Raw genomic sequence first — 24,637 nt, 5'->3', positions numbered from 1 at the left:
CAAGAAGTGTTTCATATGTCAGGGACAAACCACAAGGGCTGAGTCTGACAGCATTTATTAGGAGCTGACCATGGCTAGGACGAGAAAAAGAAACTTCTACATTAAAATAAACTTCTTCATTAGTTCCAGTCACAACGGAAACTGCCGCTTGGGAAACTCACTGATACAATTCTTGGTGCTCATGCAAGCCCTACTAAGGAGAAAGATAAGGAGCACAACACTAAAATAAACTCCTCAGCTCCCCGGGGAGTTCCCCCACTGCCCAGAAAGCACCCACGTGGAGGGGACCTGTGCCATGGCCGAGTGCTGCTGGTGGCATCCCCATCCCAGGTCCCCCAGGGACACTGCCCCCTCCAAGGCTGCCCCAGCTCTGGGTGCACAGGCAGGGAACAGACATGGAAGGAGGTTTGGGGTGAAACCTGAACCAACAAACATCAGACGAAGAACCTGGTGACACAGTTTGTAAACCAACATCATCTTTTTACAAAATCCGTCGCATTAATCTATTAAGCAACCAAGATTAGAAACCAGCTAAGAGACAAGGGAGTAATGAACTGTTCAACTTTACTGGAGACAGTGGAAGTGCAATAATTATTTAAATACTGAAAACAGAGGAAACGAAGGCCATAAAATCCTTCTCAAAATGCTTTAGTCTTGCGGAACTCCACATCACAAGATATTCTGTTGAAAAGAAAACTTTCAGAAAATGGGGTAAACACGGCTAAAAGCAGCAATCGCTGCGCAGAACAACTTGTCGATCCTTGTGCTTCAGGCTGTACATTAGCCATGAAATGTTTGGGCAGCCCCTTTAGCAGTCAGGGCACTTTGTGGTGGTCCATGAGAATAGTTTCTGCATTTTCCTGTATATTTGCTCATTTTCCTTTAAAAGCAGACAGACGCTATGTCAGCAGCTCTTCATTCTGACATGGGGAGACTCTGGCAGCCGAGCCCTCGGCAGCATGGCACCCAGGGCAATGCATTCGGGATTTAGGACTCTTCACATTTTCCACATGCGGACATGTGTGATCTTGCTTTATCACTCGTCTTTTGAGGGTATCCAGAAACCAGTAATGCCTGTGGAGTAAGAGCTAAAAAACAGTGAATTCCAAACAAAACCTTTTTGTGGTCCCTCCCGCCAGATTTTAGCACTTCATTTTGGTAATACAAGCCCCCTTCTTCGCACTCTCTAGCCCAACTACATAATCCATCTAATTAAATGCATCCTTCATTACACACATTTATTCCTGGATTTAAAAGTACCTTCACATAACCGAAGTTCAGGCATGGATCTAGCTTGAGAAAACCACGCATACCCTAACGTCTGCCTTTGCTCCCAGGCCTGCCGGTGGAGCTGCACACACCGACACGGGTGGCTCTGAGCCCACAGGCGCTCACACCCTCCCTGCTGGGGAAGAGACCCAAATTCTAAAATTAAACGACGATTAAACCAAGCATTTTCTCAGCTCACTGTATCAGCAGCCACTGAGTAATTCACAGCAGATCTAAGATTAGCTAACAAAGTGCGGTGATTCACCAGCCAAGCCTCCACGCCGCCGGGAAAATTCATTTTTTCTGTAGCAACTGAACTTCAGCAGTGGAAATTATAAATGAGGAGAGGCTACAGCGACGTGAGGACTCTTCCTTAAATCTCACCGATACTGATGTCAGTGTCGGACACCGGCAGCGGTGCGGGCGCGTGCCCGGGCGCTGTGCAGCAGCGAGCTGCCTGGCCCCGCTGCTCCCCGCTGCTCCCTGCGCCCGGCCGGGCAGAGGCACTCGGCGACACAGCCCCAGCCCGCCAAGCCTGATCCCAAACCCTTCATTAGCTCACACCCATAAGCAAATTAAAACCATACTGATTCATTACAGGCTTCTGCAAGCAATATTGCTGAGCAAAATTACGGGGTGGAGGAAAGTCATAAAGAGAATTAAAGCAGACAGATCCCCCACCCCCAAACCAGGAATAAGATGAAAAACAAGACCAAATTTCAGGGACGGGGTAGATGCATGGCTGCAGACCCAGGTCCAGCTTGCTCGCAAGCCTCCCGAGCGCAGGGGGCTGCAGCTCCCCCATCCTGGTCCCTGTGCCACAGCCCCACACTTGCCCCCCTGGCAGCAGGAGCCCCCCCAGCAGCACCGGGTGCCATCCTGCTCTGCCCTCACCTCCCGCCTCCTGCAAACCTGCCTCTGCATCCCAGCCCACGCTCACCCACGTGCACCCTATGGGGAAGCTGTTTCAGGGCTCGGCCCCAGTTCCCTTCCCCTTCCCCCAGGCTGTGGGTGAGGCTGTGCCGTGGGGCTGGCAGAGGCAGGGGGCAGCTGCTGGCCTGGCCAGACCCCTAGCGCCAGGAAGGAGGAGCCCCCCCGTGCCCTGCGGTGCTAATGCTTCGTGTTCACCCACCTCGGGTTCGTCACCATCTCCATCAGGAAAAGCAACCACAGCCTTCAGCTCAGAAACCCCCAGGTGGGTCAGTTCAGCTGCACTTTAGAATATATTTGAAATAGAAAATCTCTTTAGCCCACACTAGGTTTTTGTTACCAAAGCCAAATGTTCTAGCCTTTAATATCTATTTCAAAAGAACTCACGATTTGTGTTCCCCCCACGCAAAAAAAAAAAATAAATTTTAAAAACATCTTGCCTAAATTTGTGTTCTATAATATGCACTTATAAAAAAAAAGTTCAGGGGAAAGAAAATACTTTCTGTACAAGACTGGGATTGGATTGGATTGGATTGGATTGGATTGGATTGGATTGGATTGGATTGGATTGGAGCAGCTCCCTCTTTAGCTGGGAGGGCTGGAGCAGGGCTGGAGGGCCCGGCTGTGTGGCTGAGCCCCCTGCCCTGTACTAACACAGGCAGACCCCGTCCCCAGCAGCCCCACACCTTACCCAGCCTCGTGCTGCACCTGAGCCCAGGCTGAAAGCCCAGAGGTTCTGCAGCTGGGTGCAGCCCTGCCTGCTGCAGGGCTGATGAATGGGGGCCGTGTGAGCCGGGCACCACGGCCCCCACAGACACCCCAAGGGACAGGGCAGGGGCAGCCCAGGCCCCATCCGTGTCCCACACAGCCACCAGGTCTCGCAAAATAACCACTAATCCCTAGACACAGGGAAGAACCCATCAATGCTGCCTAGAAATCCTCTGCTGCAAGTAGGAATAAAAATGGATAGTAATAATAATCTTAAGACCCAGCAAAATAAGAGAATTACTGTGTACCAGAATAGCTGCCATGCCTTTGGCCAGCATAAGGCTGCTTTCACCTTTAAGGATGGCTGCTCAGGTTCCCAATTTCTCCTACCTATGAAGAGAAGCTGCAGCCCCAGAAAGAGGTTCTGTTTCGAGGTTGCAGCCAAGCCAGCAGGATATATAAACGCAAAACACAACTACTGCTGAAGTGCAGTGAATTCAGACATAAAGATAGTTTTTTTTTTGTTTTGTTTTTGTTTTTGCTTTTTTTTTTTTTTTTTTTTTTTTTTTTCCCGAGGGAGTGGTAGAAAACCCCACAAGAACAAGACCGGTGCCGGGAGCAACTAAACCAAACTAGCAAGGACAATGCGGTGCCGCCCTACCAGGCTAGCCCTGACTGGAGCTCTGGTGCTGATTTTCACCAAGGTCTGACCCCACGGGCTCATTCTGCACTTCCAGCAGCCCCCTCAGCGCCAGGCCCCCTGGCCGGGGTTGCTCTGTCCCCCCAGCAGCTCGGGCAGCCTGGCCCCACACCAGTGAAGGGAGCGTCTCAGAGGCCTGGGCGCATCCCCGGGGCTGCTGTGTGCAGGCGTGATGGGCAAAGCTGGGTGGCTGTGATTCTGCTTTGTTTAAGAAGCAGGGAGGAAGTTTTCTCTTAGTGAGAAAAAGTGCGGAGAAATGCCCAGAAACAGGACCTTAAGGAATGCTGCACAAGTCAACTGTGCAAAATCCTCTCCCTGAGAGCGGTCTCATCAGGTCTGCCATGAATGACAAAGGCAGAGCTGTTTGCGAAACAGATTTTCACCCCATTCACTTTAAAATTTCTTTTCCCCTATTCAATACTACATCACAAAAAAGCTGGATTTCACAGTCAGACTATGCAAAATGCTTACTCCAGGTCACCAAGCAGCCCGAGGAACTGAGCAGTTCATGCTATGGGAAGGGCTGGCATGGTTTTTCCCGTAGGCATGGGGGCACGCCTGGTTCCCAGCCCCACTGGCGGTGCACACAGCCGGACAGCAGCACGGCCCCATCCACAGGGCGCTCTGTGATGGCTGCAGCCACCCCGCTGCCCAGGCCTTGGGCCGGGCTCTCGGCTGCCCTGGTGGCAGCAGGGCCGGGCTCTTGGTGCCCCCCATCACAGCGTGGCAGGGAGATGCCTGAACAGAGCCCCCACCGCCTCCCCTGCGGCCCTGTGCTCACCGGCCATCGCCAGCCGGCAGCCTCCCAGCCAGAGCCGACAGCAGGGCAGGGCAAGGTGCAGGGCACAAAGGCCTCACCGCACCGAGCGGGCAGGCAGGCAACCGGCTGAGTCCCATCTACAGCTTAGGATCCCCAGCGGAACCCAAAACGCACGGCTTTTTACTCTGTAAGCCGCTGTGAGGGCTTTGTTGGGATATACAAGTTACCTAAATAGCGCCCCATGACGTGCTACGACTCTGACACGAGCCCAGCAGTGGGTTCGAGCGGGTGACGGACCCGTTCCGCCCCAGTTCCTTGCCAAGGGAGGTAGCACAACCCAAGGTAATTAAGCCGGCTGGCTGCTGGGGAGACCAAGGCAGAATGCACAGATGCACGCTGCCATTTTCTAAACCAGCGCTCCATTCCCAAATCAGCATCTCTGCAGTCCCTGTCCCTCACCTGCCGATTTTCTGAGTCACCCCACATCGCACAAAGCACCAGAAGCTATTAGGTCAGGCCACCTACTGGGCCTATTAGAAGTAACTACGTGTAAGCCAGAAAAGCTAGGGTAAAAATTCGGTAGAAAATGCTGGTTTTGAACAGAAGATAACCAAACTCACGCTCCAGTTCTACAAAACATGAGGCTTCCCCTTGACAAGGCTGGAATCCTACCAGGCAGGGCGAGCTGAGAGTGAGCCTTCTATACCAAGGGCGTCAAGGAGACTCTCAAGACTTGAAAAACTTCTCAAAGTGCATTAGACGTGAGGCTAAATAAAAGGAACGTAGATTATGCACATATAGCTGCGATCTACAGATTCAGAATATTAGCAAAACACCTTATGACAAAAAAATACTGGTAAGGTTAGTGTTTGTTCAAGTCAGAATAAAATATTAGGAAAAAAAAAAAAGAAAAACAAGCTTAAATCTGCAGGGCTCACATTTAGGAAATCAGCTGTTCGAGCTGAAGCACAGCTGTAGTGTTCAGGAGGAAACCTCCAAAACCACAGTGTGGAGCAGAGGAGACTATAAAAAGCCTTTAGTGTAACAAGAACTGAGATGGACCGAAAAAGGCCCACCATTTCCTCGAGCCACGTACAAGTTCTAGAAGTGCACAAAGGGAAGCCTCAGGAATTGCGCAGAGCACAGGAACTGGGCAGTGGTGTTCAAAGGGCAGCACAAAACCAATTTGCACACAATACGAAGGACAGCTTGCTACCCTGGAAGAATTTCCACTTAGCTTTCAGCCTAATGGAGCTTTTATTTTGGTGGAAAAGACTTGAGTAAACCATTTGAGACTTTGTGTTATTAAAAATGACAATTAGAAACTTCTGCAGTAACTTTTTAAAATCAGATAAGAAATGAAATGTCAGCGTGCTCCTGGCTTATGCTTCTACATTTGCTGAGAAATTCTTGTCATTTATCTGCATAATGGCCAAGGCAAAAGAGGCAATTTGCTGCTGGATTTTCACACTGAGCCCTGCCAAAACTGAAGAATAATCTTTTCAGTGAGGCGAAGCGAGCAAGCCTCTTCAATTCCCATGCGCAGGTCCGAAGTTGTGCCTTTTATTGGGATATTGTCTACGGCTGGTGTGTAAACCCACTTGTAGAACTGAGCCGCTGATTAAGAGCAGGATGCTAACATTCAGTCCACTCGCATGCCCCCTAAGCACCATTTCCTTTGTCTTTATTGAAAATCTCTGTAGCAGTTCTTAGCAAAGTGATCAACAACCTGGTGACTCACCTGCAGCGCCTCACTCATCTGCTCCATCCTTTAAGCTGGCGTTAATACAGACACGTGTCAGGTGTCAGGCCACCTGGCTGTCCCCAGGGTAAAGAGGAAAGAAAAAAAAGGGCCACCAGATGCAACCTCCCAGTCCCCCGGGGACAATGGCCCCAGCGCCTCCCCTTCCCCCCGGCAGGAAAGGGCACCAAACCAGTTCTGTCCCTGCTGCTGGCAAAGGATCGGTGAGGGCTCAAACCAACCTTTTTCCTTTACCTCTCCGCTTGCAGCAGTACCAGGTAGTGAAGTGTTTGCTCTCCGAAGGGCCCAGCGATCTCAGGAATGTCACACGCTCAGGTGCAAGGAGGCTGCTGCCCTCTGCGAGACATGAAGCGTGCCCTGGTGATGGGGCAGCAGCAGGACGCAGTGAGATTTAGGGGACGAGTGGGAAGGTTTCTGGCTGGTGACACTGGGCACTCCCCCACCAGCCCTGTGGGGCACAGCTGCTGCCCTGAGCCCCCGCGTTTGGCAGCGTTAACCACAGCTGCAGGACGGGCAGTTTCCACTGAATAACACCTGGCAGAGGTTACATGCACCAGAGGTCTCACCACAGAGCCCAACGATCACAGAAACCCCCATTGGGCCGTTCCCTCTGAAATTACCCTACCCTGAGGACTACAGCCAGCAACAGGGAAGGGACACGGCTTGATCTTACCTTCCCGACCTGCCTCCTGTCGCTCGCAGCACTGACACGAGCTAGAGGAAAACACTGGCACCAGGCACAAAGACTTGTAACTCGTACCCAGCAGAGACTCCACCACCCGGCTCGTGGATGTTTCTGCCTGCCCATGAGACTGAGTGCCATCTGCTCGCCTTCTCATGGAAGCAGCAAGTACTCACCTGCTGATCTTGGCCACGCCAGGCACTGAGCAGCCTTCCTGCTCAGGAAGAGGGGCAGAAGCAGCCCATCACCAGGGAATAGACAGGCACTTTTCATGGAGCACGGGGCTTTGCTTATTTTCATTTTGACCTTCTTTTTAATGAACAGAAGGCCACTTGTAACTCCCTTCAGCTAACTGCTGCAACATTACAGCCAAAAAGCTCCATGACGTTTTGGCAGGGGCTTTGTACAAGGAAGAGCTCCGTGAGTATAAAATACAGAAACTACCTCACATAGCCATCAGTTAACCCTAAGCCTAGCTCAAGAAGACGCTAGGAAAACAAACAAACAAAAAAACACACACAAAAAAAAACACACATGAAATTTCTGAAGACAGACAGACAGGAGCTGAGAAAGGCAAAGCTGTTTTCTCCATGAGCAGGAGCACTCACTGCACAAGAGCATCTCTGCCAAAGCAGTCTGCTTTGGGGATGGGCACAGCGGATGCCCAGGTAAACAACTGCTTCACAAAGGCTTTACACAAGGTGCAGGAACACATTCCTTCTCTATACACTGCAGTCTTTTTACATCTATTTTTGGAAAACAGGAAAATTATTTGTTTGCAGGGATGGCCAAAATTCATCTTGGGAGACAGACGTCCTCTTTCAGTAATGCACTTCAGTTTGCATGGTATTTTTTGGTGTTTGTGTGTGTTTTTTTTTACTAGTCTTCCAACTGTTTTAAAGCAAACAACTTTGACTGGCTGTGTGCTCTTACTGAGACTGAGAAAAAGGTGGTTTGTTTTTCTGGTGTTTACCTTTTCTTGTTAAACTTTGTTGTTGTTACACAGAAAAGGGAAGTTCTGACCTCTCTTGCTGATGTTCAGAAGACCGCATCATGAACAAGCATGAGTCAGGAAATACGAGCTTCTGTGTTCTTTGAATTCAACAATAGTTAATCAGTGTTTGCTGCAACAGATTAAGAACAAACAGGAAGCGGAATCTGTGCAATGCTCCTTTACCCTGAAGCTAATCTTCTAGCCCACGCAGACGACATTTTACCTACCAGGGGCAACTCTGAACTCTTCTCCCCAGCACTGCAAGCAATAGATTATCGTGAATTCTGACACTGGGGGAATCTAGAGGAAAGTGCGATTACTGCCAGAGAAATCCAAAGAAATTAAGTGATACTTTTCAAAAATACGAAGAAATTGAGTGATTGTTTCAAAAGCTTGGCCACAGTTCACTTTAGTTTGTAAACAATTTCTATTCTAAGTTAGACACACAGAAGCTATAAGCTGTTTTCTTTGTTTGTTTGGTTTTGTTTTTTCTTTAAAGACTGACGGTCGTTTCTGGTAATATGTGAGGATGAGGATTCCTTCTATCCAGCAGCATGTGTTCAAGAGGCCTTAATTTCCACTCACTGACTAGATGTTGTAGACACAAGAGTTCATTCTCCACTCGGTGCCATCAGGCTAACCACCCACCTCTGCACACACAGCACAAGCAAATCAAGGCTGTCCTGCCTGCTGTTTCAGGTGACTTTAGAAAGCACACATTGAGGACACACAACCATCCAAGTTACCAGCTGGCTGCTTGTTCGTGTACTTCAAAACGCTGATTCTCTCAGCTCTGCAATAAACAACGTTAGAAAGCTTTAATATATGCAATGACAGCCACATTGTTCTGTGTTGCACATTTTCCAAGTTTTAATAGACACAAAAGTGAGTCCATTGTACTTAAGACACTACAATGATTCCATTCTATTGCATGTCCTGCTCCAATTACATTTCTCAGAATACAGTATTGAGTAAAAGTTTGGTAGCTTTAAAATTAACAAGTTTGTGAAATCTGTAAGTAAAATAAAGCAGCAGCAATAATTTTGGGGGTTTTATCAAGAATAGCTAACTTTTAGGTAATAAATACATTCCAAGTTGTGTTTTTGCTGTTCTCCTACTTCATTGCTGTATGACTTGTCAAATTCTCATCTTAGGTTAAGGGATCCTTAAGACTTTCCTGCCAGCCTCACGCCAGAAGAGCCGCCTAGCTCCACGTCCCCGTGCCTGTCACCTTTCACGATGGTAAGCAGAGCAATCTGACAAGGAAACCCGTCCTCCTGTCTGCGCGTGGCAACCTCCAGATTCTCCTGGGGAGCAAGTCAGGATGTTTACAGACTTCGTGACACTCTAGGAGAACAGCTGTGCTCTTATCTTCTGTTACCTTGAAGAAAGTGAAAGAGGGAGAGGTTACTGCAGGCGCACAGAGCCGACCGAGCGCAGTGGCGAGGCGTGCTCTGGCTAAGCGGAGCCTGGCATGCTGCTGCTGCCACGGCAGGATAGCGCCTACGGCTTGGGAAGAAACTCATCACGTTAGCAGAGCTAAAGAAAAAGTGGGCATTTTCTCCAAGGGAGACATGATATGAGTTTCAGTATGATAAAGGTCTTTGGTCTCTGCCTTGAAGACCTTTTAGTCTCTACAGGTGGGCACCGTAGGCTAATCTGCCCCAAGTCCCTCTATAGAGTGCCATGTGAAGAGCATCTGCTCAGTCCTGCCTCCGCTTTTCAAACTCGATCTATAAAATAGGATTATTTCCCTCCCGAGAGCAAGCCTTACGGAAGCTTTTCTAAGTACCCGCAGCTGCTCAAGACATGGACTGCTGCCCAAACCATGCTCCAGGTGAAGAGGCACAGCAGCCAAACCTTGCACCTGACTCCAGCGATGAGACGTCCCTGCTGCCCCTCGCACGCCCCCACTCCCCACGGGTGCCCCCTTTCCACTCTGGGTGTTTGTTTGGGGCTCCACAGGACAGCAGAGCCACGGCAGCACCACACAGCAGGACGATGCCGCGGCTCCTGTGCCACCCGGCCACCCAGAGGGGCTGGAACCAAGCGCATGGGACCGCATCTGGGCAGTCTTTGGGCAGCAATGGCGAGGGAGATGCTCTTTCTGAATTCAGAAATGCAAAACAACACACTCCAGCAGAAAGCTACCAAAAGGCAATGAAGTTCACTTCACGCTTGACACGTGGCACTCAGGTCATTTGGCCTTCCCACTGACCACCAGCCACTGAGAGCCAGGGCAGGTGACAGGCTTCCAAGAAGCATCTGCTGGAGGAGAGTGCGCCTGTCACAGGAAAAAGCTTCCCGTGAGAGAAGTCCCCGTCTGCGCCCTGCTGCACGGTGCCTTACATGCAGCCCTGCACGCCGCGGGTACCGGCAGCGGCCCCGCGAGTCAGATCAGGAGGGGAAGTTCAAAGGCAGCACCCGGCTGTCCTCCAGGAGAGGAGATGCACGGAACAGCTCAGGGATAGACGTGAGAGGAGGCACCGGGATCCACACCTGTACGTCTCGATCGCAGAAGCATCGCTGCACCGTGCTTCAAATGCAGTTCAGTTTGACACAGTTCAGAAGTCTGAGGAGTCCCAACACGTGTCGATGTCAAATCAACTGCATGGGCTGAGTCAAAACCGAAGGACACAGAAGGCTAAAATCTGTGCTCCTAACAAGCGGGATCAATGCCAGGAAGCAAAAGATCAAACACTCTTAAACCCCGTTCATAGAGCCTTGTGATTTTAAGTTCAGAACCCGATTAAACCAAGAATGCCAACAGCAGACAGCAAGACGGTCACATTTCCAGCACTGCTGACCATGCACCAACACCTCTGCAGCCTGGAACCGAAGTGACACCAACCTGCAGCCCCAGCACCCAGAACCACTTCCAGTATTGCCTACACACTTAAGAGCACCACGAACACCTGTCCTAACAGCTGCATTTCAGAGGACTGCGATCCTTAAATCCACCAACTCAAGTGTTCAGCAGAATTATCCTGCTCTGAAGAGACTGGGATGTGCCCAGGCCCCAGTACCCACAGTTAACAGAGTATAAATACATCCTTACCTTTGCAAGGTAAGCTATCCACCGGCCTTCTGAGATTTTCAAGAGCACACAACTCATGTGCACGCTTATTATCTTCCAAAAACTTTCAGAGAGGTCTCAGGACTTAGTAGAATATTCCTCAAGTGCTTTTTGCAAAAAGCTGACCCTTCAGAGACAGACTTTGCCTGAGCAGAACATCTACGCTCCACTGGGCAGGAGGCAGCAAGCCCCCAGGCCAGTCTCTCCCTCCCTGTGCTGACACCAGCAGTATCTGGAGGAGAGAAGCCCGGTGCCAAGCAGCCCCCAGGGGCTCAGCTCCCCGGCAGCTGATTTATCTTTTTAATTCAAATTGATTTTATTCAAAATTGAATTGAGACTAATGCATCCCAACCGTGTCTGCGTGTGGGGACCCTGACCACAGCTCTGCCAGCAGCCCTGCTCGGCAGGCTCAGCACCTCCCGTCACCAAGCGCAGGCACCCTACAGCCTGCCCCTACACGGGGACACCCCAATCCCCCACCCCTGGGAATCACAGCATGCTGGGCACCGCACCGCGAGAGCTGCTGGCCTCGGGGAACGCCGTGCCGAAGTCCCACAGGATGGAGCCGAGGTCTTCCCCCTGCGGAGGGCCCTGCCCAGCGGCAGAGCCTCTCGTGGCAGCGGTGCTGGGTGTCCTCTGCTGCACCCCCAGCAAGGATCCCAGCTCCTGCTGAGGGCTCCTCTGGAAAACCACAGCACCAGGTCTCACCACACGGCGCCAGGTCACCCCACAGGGTGCCACACAAGCCATCGCACCCCACCAGGCAGTGTATGAGCAGGGAGCCTGCTGTACTCACGCAGCTTATTTTGGAGGCCTGTTTTCCAATCCTAACACAGACAATTACCAGCAGGCTGTAATTTCGCTCCCCACACCAGCCTTCCCCCAGCCGTGGAAGGAAGTTTGGCACGCTGAGCACCGAGTGCTCGTTGTGCCCGAAGCCCGGTGGGGCTGGAGGGCCCTGCAGGCTTCTGAGAGGCGCCGAGCAGCTCTGGCTGCCTTTGCTTCTGAAGGCTGCACCTGCCAGAATCCGGCACCCGGGGAGCTGAGGGGAAGGGCAAAGAGGCCCGGCGCTTGTCCGCAGGCGGCTGCTCCAGGATCAAACCCACCGCCCAGCACCTCTACGAAGAGCCAGCACCAGGTTTAGGGCTTTCTGCTTTTAGGAAGGGCTGCCTTCCGCATGAAGAAGGAGCTTGGATTATTGGCCTGAATCAAAACAAAGCAAGTCATCACTCATAAAGGAAATTAAACCAGTAATTTTGCTGCAATTCATTTCTTCAACTGCAGACAGCACACAGGAAATGTGTTTTTATAAAGAAAACAAGTTTGTTTGATCCTACAACAGCAAAAATCCAATGCAGATCAAACAGGACCTGGTACGTTGGTTAAAAGCATTCAATTCTTCAGAAATTAATCAACTTAATGAAAAAAAGCCTTCATTAAAAAAAATACCCTGCTCTTCCCTTCCAGAGACACACGTACCGGCAGCCAAAGAGATGATGGTATAAGTAATGCAAGGCAGCTGGCAGACTCGATGTGGGAAAGGCTTCGGCACATGGTGCTGGGGACAATTTATGGCCCTCTGGTGAGATGAGGCACGAGACGAGGTGAGCTTGCCTGCACAGACCTGGGGCCATGCACGGAGCTGGGGCCATGCATGGAGCTGGGGCCCACGCCGTGTCTGCAGGGACCGGAGCACCCCGGGCTCTCTGCTGCCCACGGGCACCAGGGCCCAGCCCTGAGAGCAGGCACAGCCCTCGCCCTCCCGGGCTGCAGGACGCCCCCTTCATGCACAGCAGGACCCCGCGCTGCTCCTGCCCCGGGGAGCGAGGAGCTTTGCAGCTGGCTGCGGGGTAGGGGCTGGGGGTGGAGGGACTGTGGGGGTGAGGGGGACAAGCTTGCCAGGAACTCGGACGTCAGACACCATCTCTGGCATCACTGCCTCAGATGTACGCAACCTCAGGATGTGCAGGAGTCCATAAACCAGCTAATGCAAAGCCCACGTGTTCTCTAACGGCATGTACAGTACGGAACAGATCCATCAAGCAGACTAAAACCAATAAACCAGGCACCAACTCATCTTCGTCTAGTTTGCAGGATACAGGCATGCTGCTTCTACAGCATTTTTAGGGAGAGCTTAAGAGAAACCGTTCCTCAGCCCACTCACTGCTCCCTTTCACACCGATCCCGATCTCAGCAATGGGTACTTCCAGGAAAAAAAACACAACAAACACCAACAGAAACATGGATCAAGGCTGAAAAACAACATTGCACATTTTTCTATGTTTAAAAGCTTTCACATCTGTGTAACTACAGCAGGCACAGGACGAACTCCTGCACCTTGCCCGGAGCGGCAGGAGGGCCACCTCTGCAAGGGCTTTGCCCCCACTGCCCACCCCCAGAGCCAGCAAGCTCTGGGGCCTGGCCAGCCTCGCCGTGGTCACTGCAAGAGGGAAGCCCCGCTGCAGGTCTGAGTTCAAGCCAAAGTAACTAAATGGCACTCAGGAAAGCTCCAGACATGTCACTTTTACATCTCCCGGGAAGCTGCGCTATCGGTGGGTTCTCTAAGAGGCGAGTTCCCAGGCTCCTCACCCAGGTGCAGCTCTGCTGCAGACAGGCTCTCCCTCCCTCCCAGAGCTGGGGTCGGGGCTGTGCAGGCCCTGCCTTCCCCACGTGCTCTGCTAGAGGTGCTGGCTGCCCTGCACCCCTGGCAGGCCCGTGCAGCAGCTGGGTGCAGAGCAGCCGGGCAGGAGGGCACCCAACCCCCTGCACAGCTCACCGGCCGCCTGGCCTGCACGCTCTGCTGCTGCAACAAGCGGCCGCCTGCAGCTTCAGCCGGGCACGGAGGTCCCTGCAGCACGGGGGAACAGCTTGTTGTTCTCCCAGGGAGAGCTGCTAAGCCCTTGGGTTTATACAAAGCTCCTTTGGCAGCTGAAGTTACAGCTCACGTAAGCAGATCGCATTCCTGGGCATCCGTGCAGCCTGCGTGCAGTTACAAATAGCTCGATGTATGGCCCGCTGGCATTTCCAAAAAACAGGCCCGCGGGAGTGGAGGGAAGGGGCCAACAGATATCATGAGCAGGAGAAGCAGCACAGGCCGAGAGGTCTCCAAAGGCAGTGGCCACAAGCGTACAGAGCCCTGAGGAGCACAGAGCCAGCAGGGCAGTGCCAGGTGAGCAGCTCCAGGCACCCGGCGCTGGGTGCACGAGGGCACAGCGAGGGCTGCTCCAGACCTGTTCTCCTGCCCTGCATCGCCGTGCGCAGACGCTGACTGCGAGCTGTTTGAAGGAAGGCCGAGAAACAGTAATTACGTCGGGTGCTTGCTTTGAGTTGACTGAGCCATTTAGAAACCTGGCCGAGAAAAATTTCAGGCATTCATCTTCTGGGCTGAAATATTTCACATGACCAGGTGGGTGGTTTAAAGCTCCGGCTATCGCAGCAATCGCCACAGCTCCACACCAAATGACACAGCCTCTGTGCCCCTGGCAGAGCAGACAGGAAGGGGTGAAAGGAAAAGGAGAATGATTTATGGTGCTTCATAAACTGCTGGCAAGCAGATCTGGCTACATGCACACACAAAGCCCCGAACATCTTTGAAGGTGAAGTCACAACCCAGCGTTCCAGCTCCTGCATTAGAGCTTGCTATATATAGCAGGCGGGCAGCAGGCGGTGATTTCTGCCGCACGGCGCAGCACTGCGCCTTGCCTGATGAATGGCTGAACACAGATACCGAGGGTCTATTAAGCTAATAGCAGTAAAATTAAAACCTTCAAGAAGCCGGTATTTTAAAGTTTAATGGTTTCACAGCCACAGCCTGGGGGCTGGGGGGAAGGGAGGGGGAGAATAAAGGACTTTCCAGACTGAAAAAGCAAACGAAGATACACGCTGTAAAGCTGTTTCCAACAGAGGCGCGTACCAAATTCGACAGGCGATTTTTGTGAAGAGCTTTGCAACGTGAAAGGGAGGGCCGGAGAGCAAGCCCCCCGCGGCAGCCCAGCACCCCAGCCCCTGTTGGGCTTCCTGGGGGGCAGCTGGGGGGAGGCACAGCTCGGCTCTATGGCCCTGCTCCTCCTCCGCCTGCAGGGCAGCACGCTGCAGCTCCCCGGCCACCACGCTCAGCACATTGCTACGGCAGCGGGGCTGCTTGTAAAGCCAGAAGGGAGCTGGGGTTCGTGCATGACTGCGCAGGATGACTGAAGAGCCACCAGGAGCTCAAGGAACTGGATGATTACGCAGCTGCAAGTTTAAATATGGAGGTATCATCAAAGTGAACAGAAAGCGTCATGAAAGGGAACAGGAAGCAAACAGCAGCACAGGAGGCAGCACAGGAGGCGCTCCTGCTCGCGGAGAGCACCAGGTACAGGGCACACGGCCAGGCTGGAGCACCAAAGCACACCTGGACGGGCGCCTGGCGCTGGTCCTGCAGCCGGGCCTGCTGAGCAACGTGCCCCGGGCACCCAGCAGGCAGCACTGCCCTGTCTCAGGAGGCTTTTCTGACTGCTCCCCCTCCGGAAATGAGTGCTGCAGCCCAGACGGGTTAGGGAAGAGTCCAGCCACGTCCAGAGACGGCATCACAGCGACACAGGGCAGGGTGCTGCAAGAGCCAGGGGAGGTGCGAAACCGCCCGCAGCACCATTTGGGAGGAACGGCATCGCCGCGGCTCAGGGAGGCCTCCCAGGCACCATGAGGCCACCTCAGCTGCTGCAGGAGGCTTCACACCCGCTCCTTGCTCAGCCACATGCCTGCACAATTCCAGAGAAGAGACCACACACACCAGCAGCGCTCCGGGCAGTGTGCTGGGGCCTCGAGGTGCATCCATCCGCAGCCTTCCCCAAAAAGGCCGGGGATCTGGAGGCAGCACATGCCCCGTTCCCCTCCTGAGGAGGAGGCTGCCCTGGGGAGGTGCCCGTGGGACGGGGCAGCAGGGGAAGCACACACCGGCACGGCTGGGTCCCAGCTGGACGCTGGCACGCTGAGCACGGCCTTGTCACCCCGGCCAGTTGTACCTGAGCCACCCCAAACCCAGAGCCCGCAGCAGGGCTGCGAGGTGCAAGGCTCACCAGGAGCAGCCCAGCTCCCAGCACTGACAGCAGGCAGGGGCTCAGCCACGTTCAGCCACCAGCTGAAGGTGTCTCTGCAGCACCAACAGCGCCAGGCCTGGGGCAGCTGTGCATGGGGTCTCTGTACAGGAGATACGAGGCAGAAGCTACAGGGCAGCATGACAACGTGCTCAGTGGGCATTTTTCTGCTGGCTGTAGTCCAAACACACATTCAGTGCCTTCTGAATGTGACTTTGACAGGCTGCTGCTCTGCCTGCTGGTCTCCTGGAAACCTTGCTTTACCAGCCAGCTAGCGACAGGCTTTCAATAAAGCACGCTGAATAATAAATACAGAATAATAAAACACAAAATGATCACACCAGCTTTTCCAACCCCAAACAAGCACTGTTTGTAAAATCCAGTCCCTTCCAGTTCCATAGGCATTCACAGATGTACCTGGATTGTTTGGTCATTTTCCCAGTGGTTATCCCACACACTCTGCAGAGCAGCACCCCGTGCCGGAGGACAGAAGATGCACTAAGTGCCAGCAGCCACAAAGCTCTGCCATGCCCATGAGGACCAGGAGCAGTGCAGGTGCTGGATGCATTTCCTGCACTCCTGCTCCTCGTCTGCTCACAAGGACCGGCCCTCCTCGCACAGCTGCTGCTGAATTGGCAGCACAGCAGATTTTACAGTGTCAAGGTGCAATAGTGCCAGCCAGATGCCTGCTCTTGGGAACATTTAATTGTTGCTCAAATGTCCAATGTCCTAGTCCTGGGACTAAGAAATTGCAAATGTCAGCAAAAACTTAAGTTACGCCCTTCAGGGAAGAACAGTCGATTAGCAGCCAGTAGGAATGTCTCAGTTCCATCCCAGAACACCCGAGGGAAGCAGCAGCGTTCAGTCCTCCCGACAGCACAGCACAGGTACAGGGCAAGGCCCCGAAACAATGAGCTGCCAGGCAGTGACGTACTGAGACACCGGGCTCTCTGGTCTAACAGGAAAACTGAGTAAACGTGACACATGCGGGAGGTGGGAAGTGGCTCTGTTCTGCTTTTCTAGTTTTCTTCTGAGTGCACGCAGTTGTTTATCCAATTACCGTGTGATTTCCAGGCAGGCACACCGGGCTGGCACTCAGACACCAGCACGGCAGAAAACCCCGCTCAGCAAGCCCACGAAGGAGGCCAAGGAAGCAGCAATATGTATGAAATGTACCTGGACAGCAGTACGTGCACAGGGAGGCCTGGCTGCAGAGCACAGAGGGAAGGCAGGGTCTGGCCCAGCACACCGTTCCCTCACACATCACCTTCGTTCCCTCCCTTTACAGACCTGTCCTATCCCTCCTGCTGTGCCTGCAGGTCAGGCAGCACCGTGCCTGCCGTAAGCCGGGTCTCTGGAGCAAGTGCTTCCTTTCCTCCTCGGGGCCTCGCTTGTCAGCTCTCATCCTGCACCACCGCTAGCACCACGTCGGCGGTGGTCCCGCTGGCAGGAAGGGGCAGTGTTTGCCTTAGGCTAACACGTCACCGGGAAGCATCCTCATTTCAACCTCCAGGCTGCGGCCAAAAGGAGCAAAAAAGGTCCCAAGGTTCCCACTGTGCACAGACTGACGGGCATGGCCAACCTGCTCTGAAGCATCAGGTGCCGCCTCACCCTGCCCCTTGTCCTCCCCAGCAGCCAGCAGAGTGCCATGGCAGCAGCAAAGCTCTACCCGGGCAGAAAGCTGCCAGCAGCAGCCACCACATCCCCCTGCTGACACGGCCCCACCGCAGGCAGAAACCCAGCGTGGTCAGCTCAGAGGACAAAGCTCTGCTGCTCCTTCCAGTCGCAGTTCAGGAAGGAGCTGTGGATTGTGACCATTTTTCTTTGGCTGGCAAGGACAGCACATTTGGGGCATCGGGTTTATTTATACTCCTGATCTGGCTAATACGAATTTGGGCCCAGTCCAAACGCTCTCAATAAAATAAAGCCTTTAGCCGGAATTAAGCAGCATTTGAAGAGGCAGGATCAAGGATGAAGCTTAAATGCTGCTGCAGTCATACACTCGTACTTGCCCGAGTGCCCAGCTGTCCAGCCCCGTGAGCCCAGCAGAGGCACGTGCCATGCTCTCACTACGTGCTCAGGCCAATCTTGCTGTGATGGAATAACGCCATCGAAGCGAGTCCTTCATCCCTCTCAAGCAAACAGCGAAGCCCCATGGCAGAGGGTACAAAAAGTCTTTCCCCCCCGTCAGGATTAGGAGAGCACTGGCCATCACAGCCCCACTGCCCTGCTTCCATACAGAGCAGTGAATCAGCCGATGGCACGAGCAGCTCTGGCGTGTGCACAGCCCTTCTGGCATGAGAGAGAAAACTTACGGAAAAGCTTATGGACAGCACAGTGAACTGATAAAAACCCTCTCCAGGACACTACATGAAGCTAGAGCTTTGACAACCAGACTCTTCCTAATTAGTTATGGTTTTCAGATAACAAGTTACTCCATTGCCTGGTTTAATAGTATCACAGATGAGGCTTTATCTAGATACCAACAGCTGGAAGGCAACAAAACAATTCTGGACCTTTCTCAAGCTGATGGTATTTTCCCCGGGGACCTCACTGAGGGCAGCACAGTGTGCAGCATCAGCTAAGGTTACGCGTGGTGGCCCCATTCCCAGTCATAGCACGTCCTGCTTTTACAGGCACCACATTTTCACCCTGGGCAGTTTTTATTTTATTGACCAGGAGTCCCATCCCACTCTGTGCCTGCAACCAGTAACAGCAAACTATGGAGGTGTTAGAAGGAATTAGCTCCCGCTTTCTGTCCTCACAGAGGCTGCAGGTGAGGACCAGAAGTGCTGCATTTGATGATCCAGGCCAGTCCCCACCATTTCAGACAGGAGGCACACAACTGCTGCGAGCAGCATTCCCCCGCAGAGGCAGCTTGCAGTGCCATCATGCTGATCAGTCAGATAAAGCCTCCCTCACAACTAAGCACCACGGGGGAGCAGTAAATGCAAGGGGGGCAAAGGGCCTCCAAGAGCACGTAACTGTTGTGGTAACTGCTTGGTACCAGCACCCGCATACAGCACGCGTCATCTCAACCCCAAGAAGTTCTAGTTCTTTGAACCAGGCAATTCAAAACACAGCCTAGAGGCTGTCAGTCCTCCCACCACACGGGATTAGTCCTATCGCAAGTGAATTGTCATCGATACTCCCCACATCCTAACTGCAAACAGCCCTAACGCGTTACTACAACACTAGTAAGGCTTGCTTCCTCACAGTGCCAATCGCTTCGTGCGCCCCCCCCTGAGCCCAGGGGCTCCCGTTCCCATGGCCCTCCCAAAGTTTTGGAGCTAACAGCTCTTATCACCTCTGAAATTGCCACCACCAACTCACACCCAGGCTTTTAAGTTTAATAACTGCCGACCTCGTTTTTTTAATGGAAAAATAAATGCAAACAGTGGAATGTTGGTTAAAAAACACAAGGAGGTTTTTTCCATGGGCAGCATTAGTCCAGCAAGCACTCACCTGATACTGGCGACAAAGTTATGTTTCAAACTGTGTTAAGAGATCTCTTATTTCTGGAGTCAGATGCTCTACTGCCTTCGCAGCTTCTGTGATAGCTTTCCGATACATCCCTTTCTTCTTGCGATTAAATCTCAGTTTGAAAAACTCAGAGAAAGGAGAGAGTTTTGAAACAGATAAGAACGAAGTCGTTGGAGAACCAAACCATGACACTTTTGCTTCTCGCCATGAAGGTTCCCCGTTTTCCTTCTGGCTAAGGTTTATGTCAAGAACACGTGCCGGCCACCACGGAAATCCGTGAATTTTACCCCAAACAATGTCCCCCACTGAAACAGTTCTTCCATCCTCGGTGACACATTTAGACACGCTCTGGGTATGCAGCCTAACTGTTAAGGGGGGCACAATTTTACGCTCATCTTTTGAAGATGAAGAGACAGACGCGTCATCACCAGGCAAAAAGTCACATATTTCTGGTGATGTTACTTCTGAACTAGAGGACTTGGATTCATCTAGACTGTCGTTACTACACACCGATAAACTAGAAGAGTCTGCTTTTCTTTTCCGGTAATTCATGAGGAAAGCCAGGTTATCGTGTCCATCTTTGCCCTGCGGAAACCTTTTGAAGTCATCGTCTTCTCCCGAACTCCCTGAAGAGATCTCAGCTAACCCCCTGTCTGTGGATTCCTCGTTGTAAAAGGCAGCAGGGTTGGTCTCCCTGCTGTTCTGAAGGACGTTTATTTCATCAATAAGTTCTGCTTTATAAATTGAAACGTTCTGACCGTCATTTATGCGATGGGGCTTCAGCCTTATCTTTGGAGGTGGAACATCCGCGCTGGAATGCACCGGCCGCGTCAGCTTCAGCTTTGGAATGGAAGCAAGCTGGCTGCCTGCCGACTTGTCCGTTAAACATTTGGTTTCTTGACATCGCTCAGAGTCTGGGATCTCCTCTTGGTCCTCCTCTCCGTTCTGCGGTACTCGCTCCGGGCAGAACGGTTTGACTGAGCTGTGGACCCGGGAAGGGATTTTTACCACCTCGCCTTTTCCTTGCGGAGTACTGTAGGATATCTTTATGACCGGTGTTCGGTGCACTAGCTCCCCAGAAAATTTCTCGTCCTCTCTCTTTTCTCTTTTGTTCCTTTTCTCCGCGTAGTCGGAGTCACTGTGCTTTTTCTGCTCTTTGTCCTGACTGTTCAGCTTCCTCCTCGTTTTAGCGTTCTGCCTTGCCGTGTTTTCCTCCTCGGGGTTCAGGGTGTTTTTACACTTCTCACAGAGCACCTGCCTGGGCCGCAGCCTGATGGTGCTCATGATGAGCCTTCCCGGGTCTCTGTTCCGCGACAAACGCCTCCTCGTCCTCTTTATAGTCCGCGGCGGTGGCTGTGGTACCCACTGGTTGTACGTGTGCCGCAGCCACAGCGGGCGAGGAAAGGGAGCTCCCTCGAAGTAGGGCGGGTAGGGAGGGATGGTGCCGGGCGGGGGCAGGAGCGGGGGCACTTGCTCATCCCCGCTGCCCCTGGGGGGCTTCCCAGCATCGGGCTGCGGCTCCGTCTCGCCCCGCGCAGCGTCTCCACCGTTGGCAACCCCGTTAGCGCAGGCGCTGGCAGGAGGCTCCTCTTGCTTCGGGAGGGAGGACGGAAGACAGAAGAGCCCAGACCTAAAAACAGGGCGAGAAGGACAGGGAGGGAAAGAGACAAAGAGTCAGGGTGTTTGACAGATGCTTCTCGGGGCAGACTGCGTGACAAGCGTGCTAGCTCCCGAGAACACACGAAACTTCGCCATGCTAATAGTGCAACTTGTCCTCCTTTAAGGCAGGGCAACCAATTCTGCTGCTGACAGAAATCACAGCGTTTGAGAGTTCAGGAAAGGTGTCCTGCTGCTCAGCCAGACAAGGCGTGGAGATCAACATCTCTCTCCACATACCATTTACACAGAAAAGGAGTTTTGCTCTAAGTTTTAAGTTTTATCAGGCAAAGCAGTTTATTTTATCAGCAGGCTGGTAAAGCCACAGGGCAGCCTGTGATACAGATTGTGCAAGCCCTCTGGCAGCTTTTAAAGCTCCTTTCTCCACACTGCACTTGTGTGGCTGATTTTCGGCTTCTCCTTCAAAACCTAACAGCTTGGTTTTGTGGCACATCCCACACCCTCATGCCCCAAGTTCACCAGGACACAGTCCTGTTCTCCCCAGGTATTCTGCACGCCTGACCAGTTGTTAAAATAAGAAACACGCTGCTGCTTCAGAAGAGCAGGATTAAGCGTGATGCTGCACTGCTGCTCAGTGCCCGGTTCCATTACGGGCTGTCCAAGCCCAGACACCATATCTTGCCCAGACACTGCCATAAGCAAATCCTCCGAAACACCAGAGCTCATAGCAACGCTTCATGTCTTGTGGCTTCTGCACAGGAACGTATGGTCTTAGCCTGACGATCAGAAACGCTGTGCTAGCGCAGCGCTTCACCACACACCTGCCCCGAAACAGCCCCAAAACGGGCAGCGCTCGCTGGCTGGGCCTTGCAGAGACCCGCAGCGAGCTGCCTCAGCACCCCCAGTGACTGGAACGCTGATGGACGAGCCGTGGCCACGGAGCATAGACAGCTTTAGCTGCGGCTGCCACGATCCCCACCGACCCTCCCATCATTTCCGTGTAATTCCCAGGAAGGACGCCTCCTCAAGCAACAGGGGGATCGCCTGGAGACTGGTAACCACTACCCAGTGAAGAGGAGTTTAAGGCACCCCCAATCACACCTCCTGACCTTAAAAATCAGCGTTACTGGGTTGCAGAGCAGGAGGGGCCTCCTCCCTCCACCCAGGTGCTGGGGCTGACAGCACCCTTCCCAGCCCTGGCCTCGGGCTGCATCGCTTTGCTGCAGAAAGATGCTAAAATACCTAAAATACCACCTGCCCTTACCAGGCATGGACAAGAACACCTCTCCTTCCCAGACGCATCAGCAGAGAGCAGTTACCGATGGCCACATACCAACCTCATTCCCGTGAAGACTCTGAAGTTTAAGGCTAGGCTTACATCAATTAAACAGAGGCATTAACCTGATCCTGGCACCAAGTCACTGCTCTTCTCCAGCTGAAACAAAAAGGTTAAGCGAGTCACCTGCACCCTAACACGAGAAGCCCCTTCTCATTACTCGAAGAGTAAGAAAGCAGGAGCACAGTCTGACCAACAGATGGGGAGCTCCACGTCGAGAGGACTGAACTGCTGAAACGGCAAGGTTTGGAACATAATTTTGTTGTAAGATTTTTTCTCTTTTAAAACAGAGACAATTGAGCACGTAGGTGTCTTTCAGATGACAACCAAGCGAGCACACTTTGTGCAGCCAAAGATGTCAGCGCAGTCCATAAAACAACTGGGAGCGGTCCCACTGCCAAAGCTCTGGCTGTAAATTTTGGTAATTTCGTGCAACAAATCTGCCCAATTCGGCCGCACCAGGGAACAGCATGAGAGGAACCCCCTCTGCTCGGCAGGTGGACGCCAGCCCGGCCTCCCCTGCTCCTGAGCCCTGCTGGGGCCTGCTGCCCGCAGGCTGCCCCAGCTCCCTCCCCATGACCCGGAGCCTGGTGGGGGCACGGCACGGGGGGCAGCTGCGGTGCTGAGGGACGGCAACTTCCCCTCAAGGACACGGGGGGGCTGGCAGCAGGCTGCCCCCGGTCCCTTTTGGGAGCTGAGGGAAGGAGAGGCTGCAGCCTGGTGACCCCGGCCACCTGCAGCTCATCTGGGCGGCACACAGGGGTCCTGCAGCCCTGTGGGAAGCTGCCCCAGCCCGGCTGGCCCCGGAGGCCAGGCCAGCAGCTCCTCTCACGGCAGGGTCAGTGCCTGTGCTCGGAAGGGGGCCTTGCTGTGAGCCCTGAGCTCCGTGCCGTGGCCAGCAGCCTGCTCCCAGCGGCCGCGTGTCACCGCTGCCCAGCGCTGGCCTCCGGCCCCTTTTGTTCACGCTGGAGGCGGCTCTGAAGGCTGAAGCAGCCCCGAGACACCCTGCCCCTGCCAGCCTCCTGCCAGCCTCCCTGCCACCCGGGCTGCTTTCAGTCCCTGTGCCCGGCAGTGCTCGTCCCATGGCCATGAGGTGCCTGGGGAGGTGTGAGGCTTCCCCAGCCCTGCTGCAGGGCCAGGCCCCACGGTCCCGTCCCGATGCTGCCTCCTGTACAGGCACAGCTCTGCAGGAGCAGTTCCCCTCGCTGCTCCTCCACCTCCTGCACACCGAGAAGCGCCTGGTCTGATGCGCTTTGCTTTCCAGCAGCGGCGTGCTTTTACCTGAAGGAGAAGCACCCGTTCCAGCAGCCTTCCCCACAGCACCCTGCCTTTTGTTCGCCTCTGGATGCAACTCGTGTGTCTTCTGATATACAGAATCACACAGAATCACAGAATTTCTAGGCTGGAAGAGACCTCAAGATCGAGTCCAACCTCTGACCTAGCTATCTGCTTGCAGTCACTGTCGGCTCTGCTCACTGCCAGCCATCCAACTGAGACTATGCTGTGAGGGTTCTGGTGTGAGGGGCAGAGCAGGGCAGGGCGCTCACAGGCACCGAGCTGGGGCTGGGCGAGCCCTCAGCCCGGTGTAACCCCCCCCCCCCGGGGCAGGCGGGTCACGGATTACAGATCACAGATTACAGATACAGATTATGGATTACGTTACCTCAATCCGGCCCCCCCTTGGAAGGGAAGGCGCTGCCCTCAGCCCTATACTGCTGCATAATTAAAAAAACCAACTCATTACGGGTTGAGCTACACCAGGACCACCGCGCCTCGCTACCGGCACGGCCAGCGCGGGGAGGGGACCCTGAGGGGAGCCGCTGGGCGCTGAGGGGACCCTGACGGGAGCGCTGAGGGGAGCCGTGCCCCCCCCCCCGGTACCCCCCCCCCCACCGGTACCCCCCCCCCCACCGCCCCGTACTTGCTGTCGCAGTCGATGAGCACCCCCGCGAAGCGGCGCTGCCCGCAGCTGAGGGTGACGAGCAGGGTGTCGCCCAGCGCCTGCTCCACGCGCACCGCCAGCCACGCGCCCACCCGCGGCGCCCCCGCCCGCTCCGCCTCGGCCGCCGCCTCCGCCTCCGCCTCCGCCATGCTGCCGGGCCCCGCGCCGCGCCGCAAGATGGCGTCACCGCGCCCCGCGTCACCGGGAAGGGGCGGGGAGGGAGGGGGGAGGGAGGGGAGGGGCCGCGCGCACGTGCGGGGGCGGGGCCGGGGCTGGGGGCGGGGCCGGGCTCTGCCCGCCTCA

The 24,637-nt window shown here is 53.9% G+C and overlaps 1 protein-coding gene across 2 annotated transcripts; it reads right to left on the bottom strand.

The window, feature by feature from the left end:
• Window positions 1-546: 546 nt before the first annotated feature.
• On the bottom strand, window positions 547-24,521 carry PWWP2B (PWWP domain containing 2B). Of its 2 annotated transcripts, none has more exons than XM_038181224.2 (3): window positions 24,314-24,521; window positions 19,422-21,069; window positions 547-1,074 (listed from the first exon to the last, which is right to left on the bottom strand). In XM_038181224.2, the coding sequence occupies exons 1-2, from the start codon at window positions 24,481-24,483 to the stop codon at window positions 19,440-19,442; spliced, it is 1,800 nt and encodes a 599-aa protein (XP_038037152.1). In that variant the 5' UTR covers window positions 24,484-24,521; the 3' UTR covers window positions 547-1,074; window positions 19,422-19,439. The 2 variants fall into 2 exon arrangements, with proteins under 2 accessions (XP_038037152.1, XP_038037151.1); XM_038181223.2 differs by lacking the exon at window positions 547-1,074 and adding an exon at window positions 8,630-9,186.
• Between the last annotated feature and the right edge of the window lie 116 nt (window positions 24,522-24,637).

This window comes from Anas platyrhynchos, chromosome 6, assembly GCF_047663525.1.
Source record: "Anas platyrhynchos isolate ZD024472 breed Pekin duck chromosome 6, IASCAAS_PekinDuck_T2T, whole genome shotgun sequence".
NCBI lineage: Eukaryota > Metazoa > Chordata > Aves > Anseriformes > Anatidae > Anas > Anas platyrhynchos.
This window is presented reverse-complemented; position numbering and strand designations above follow the sequence as displayed.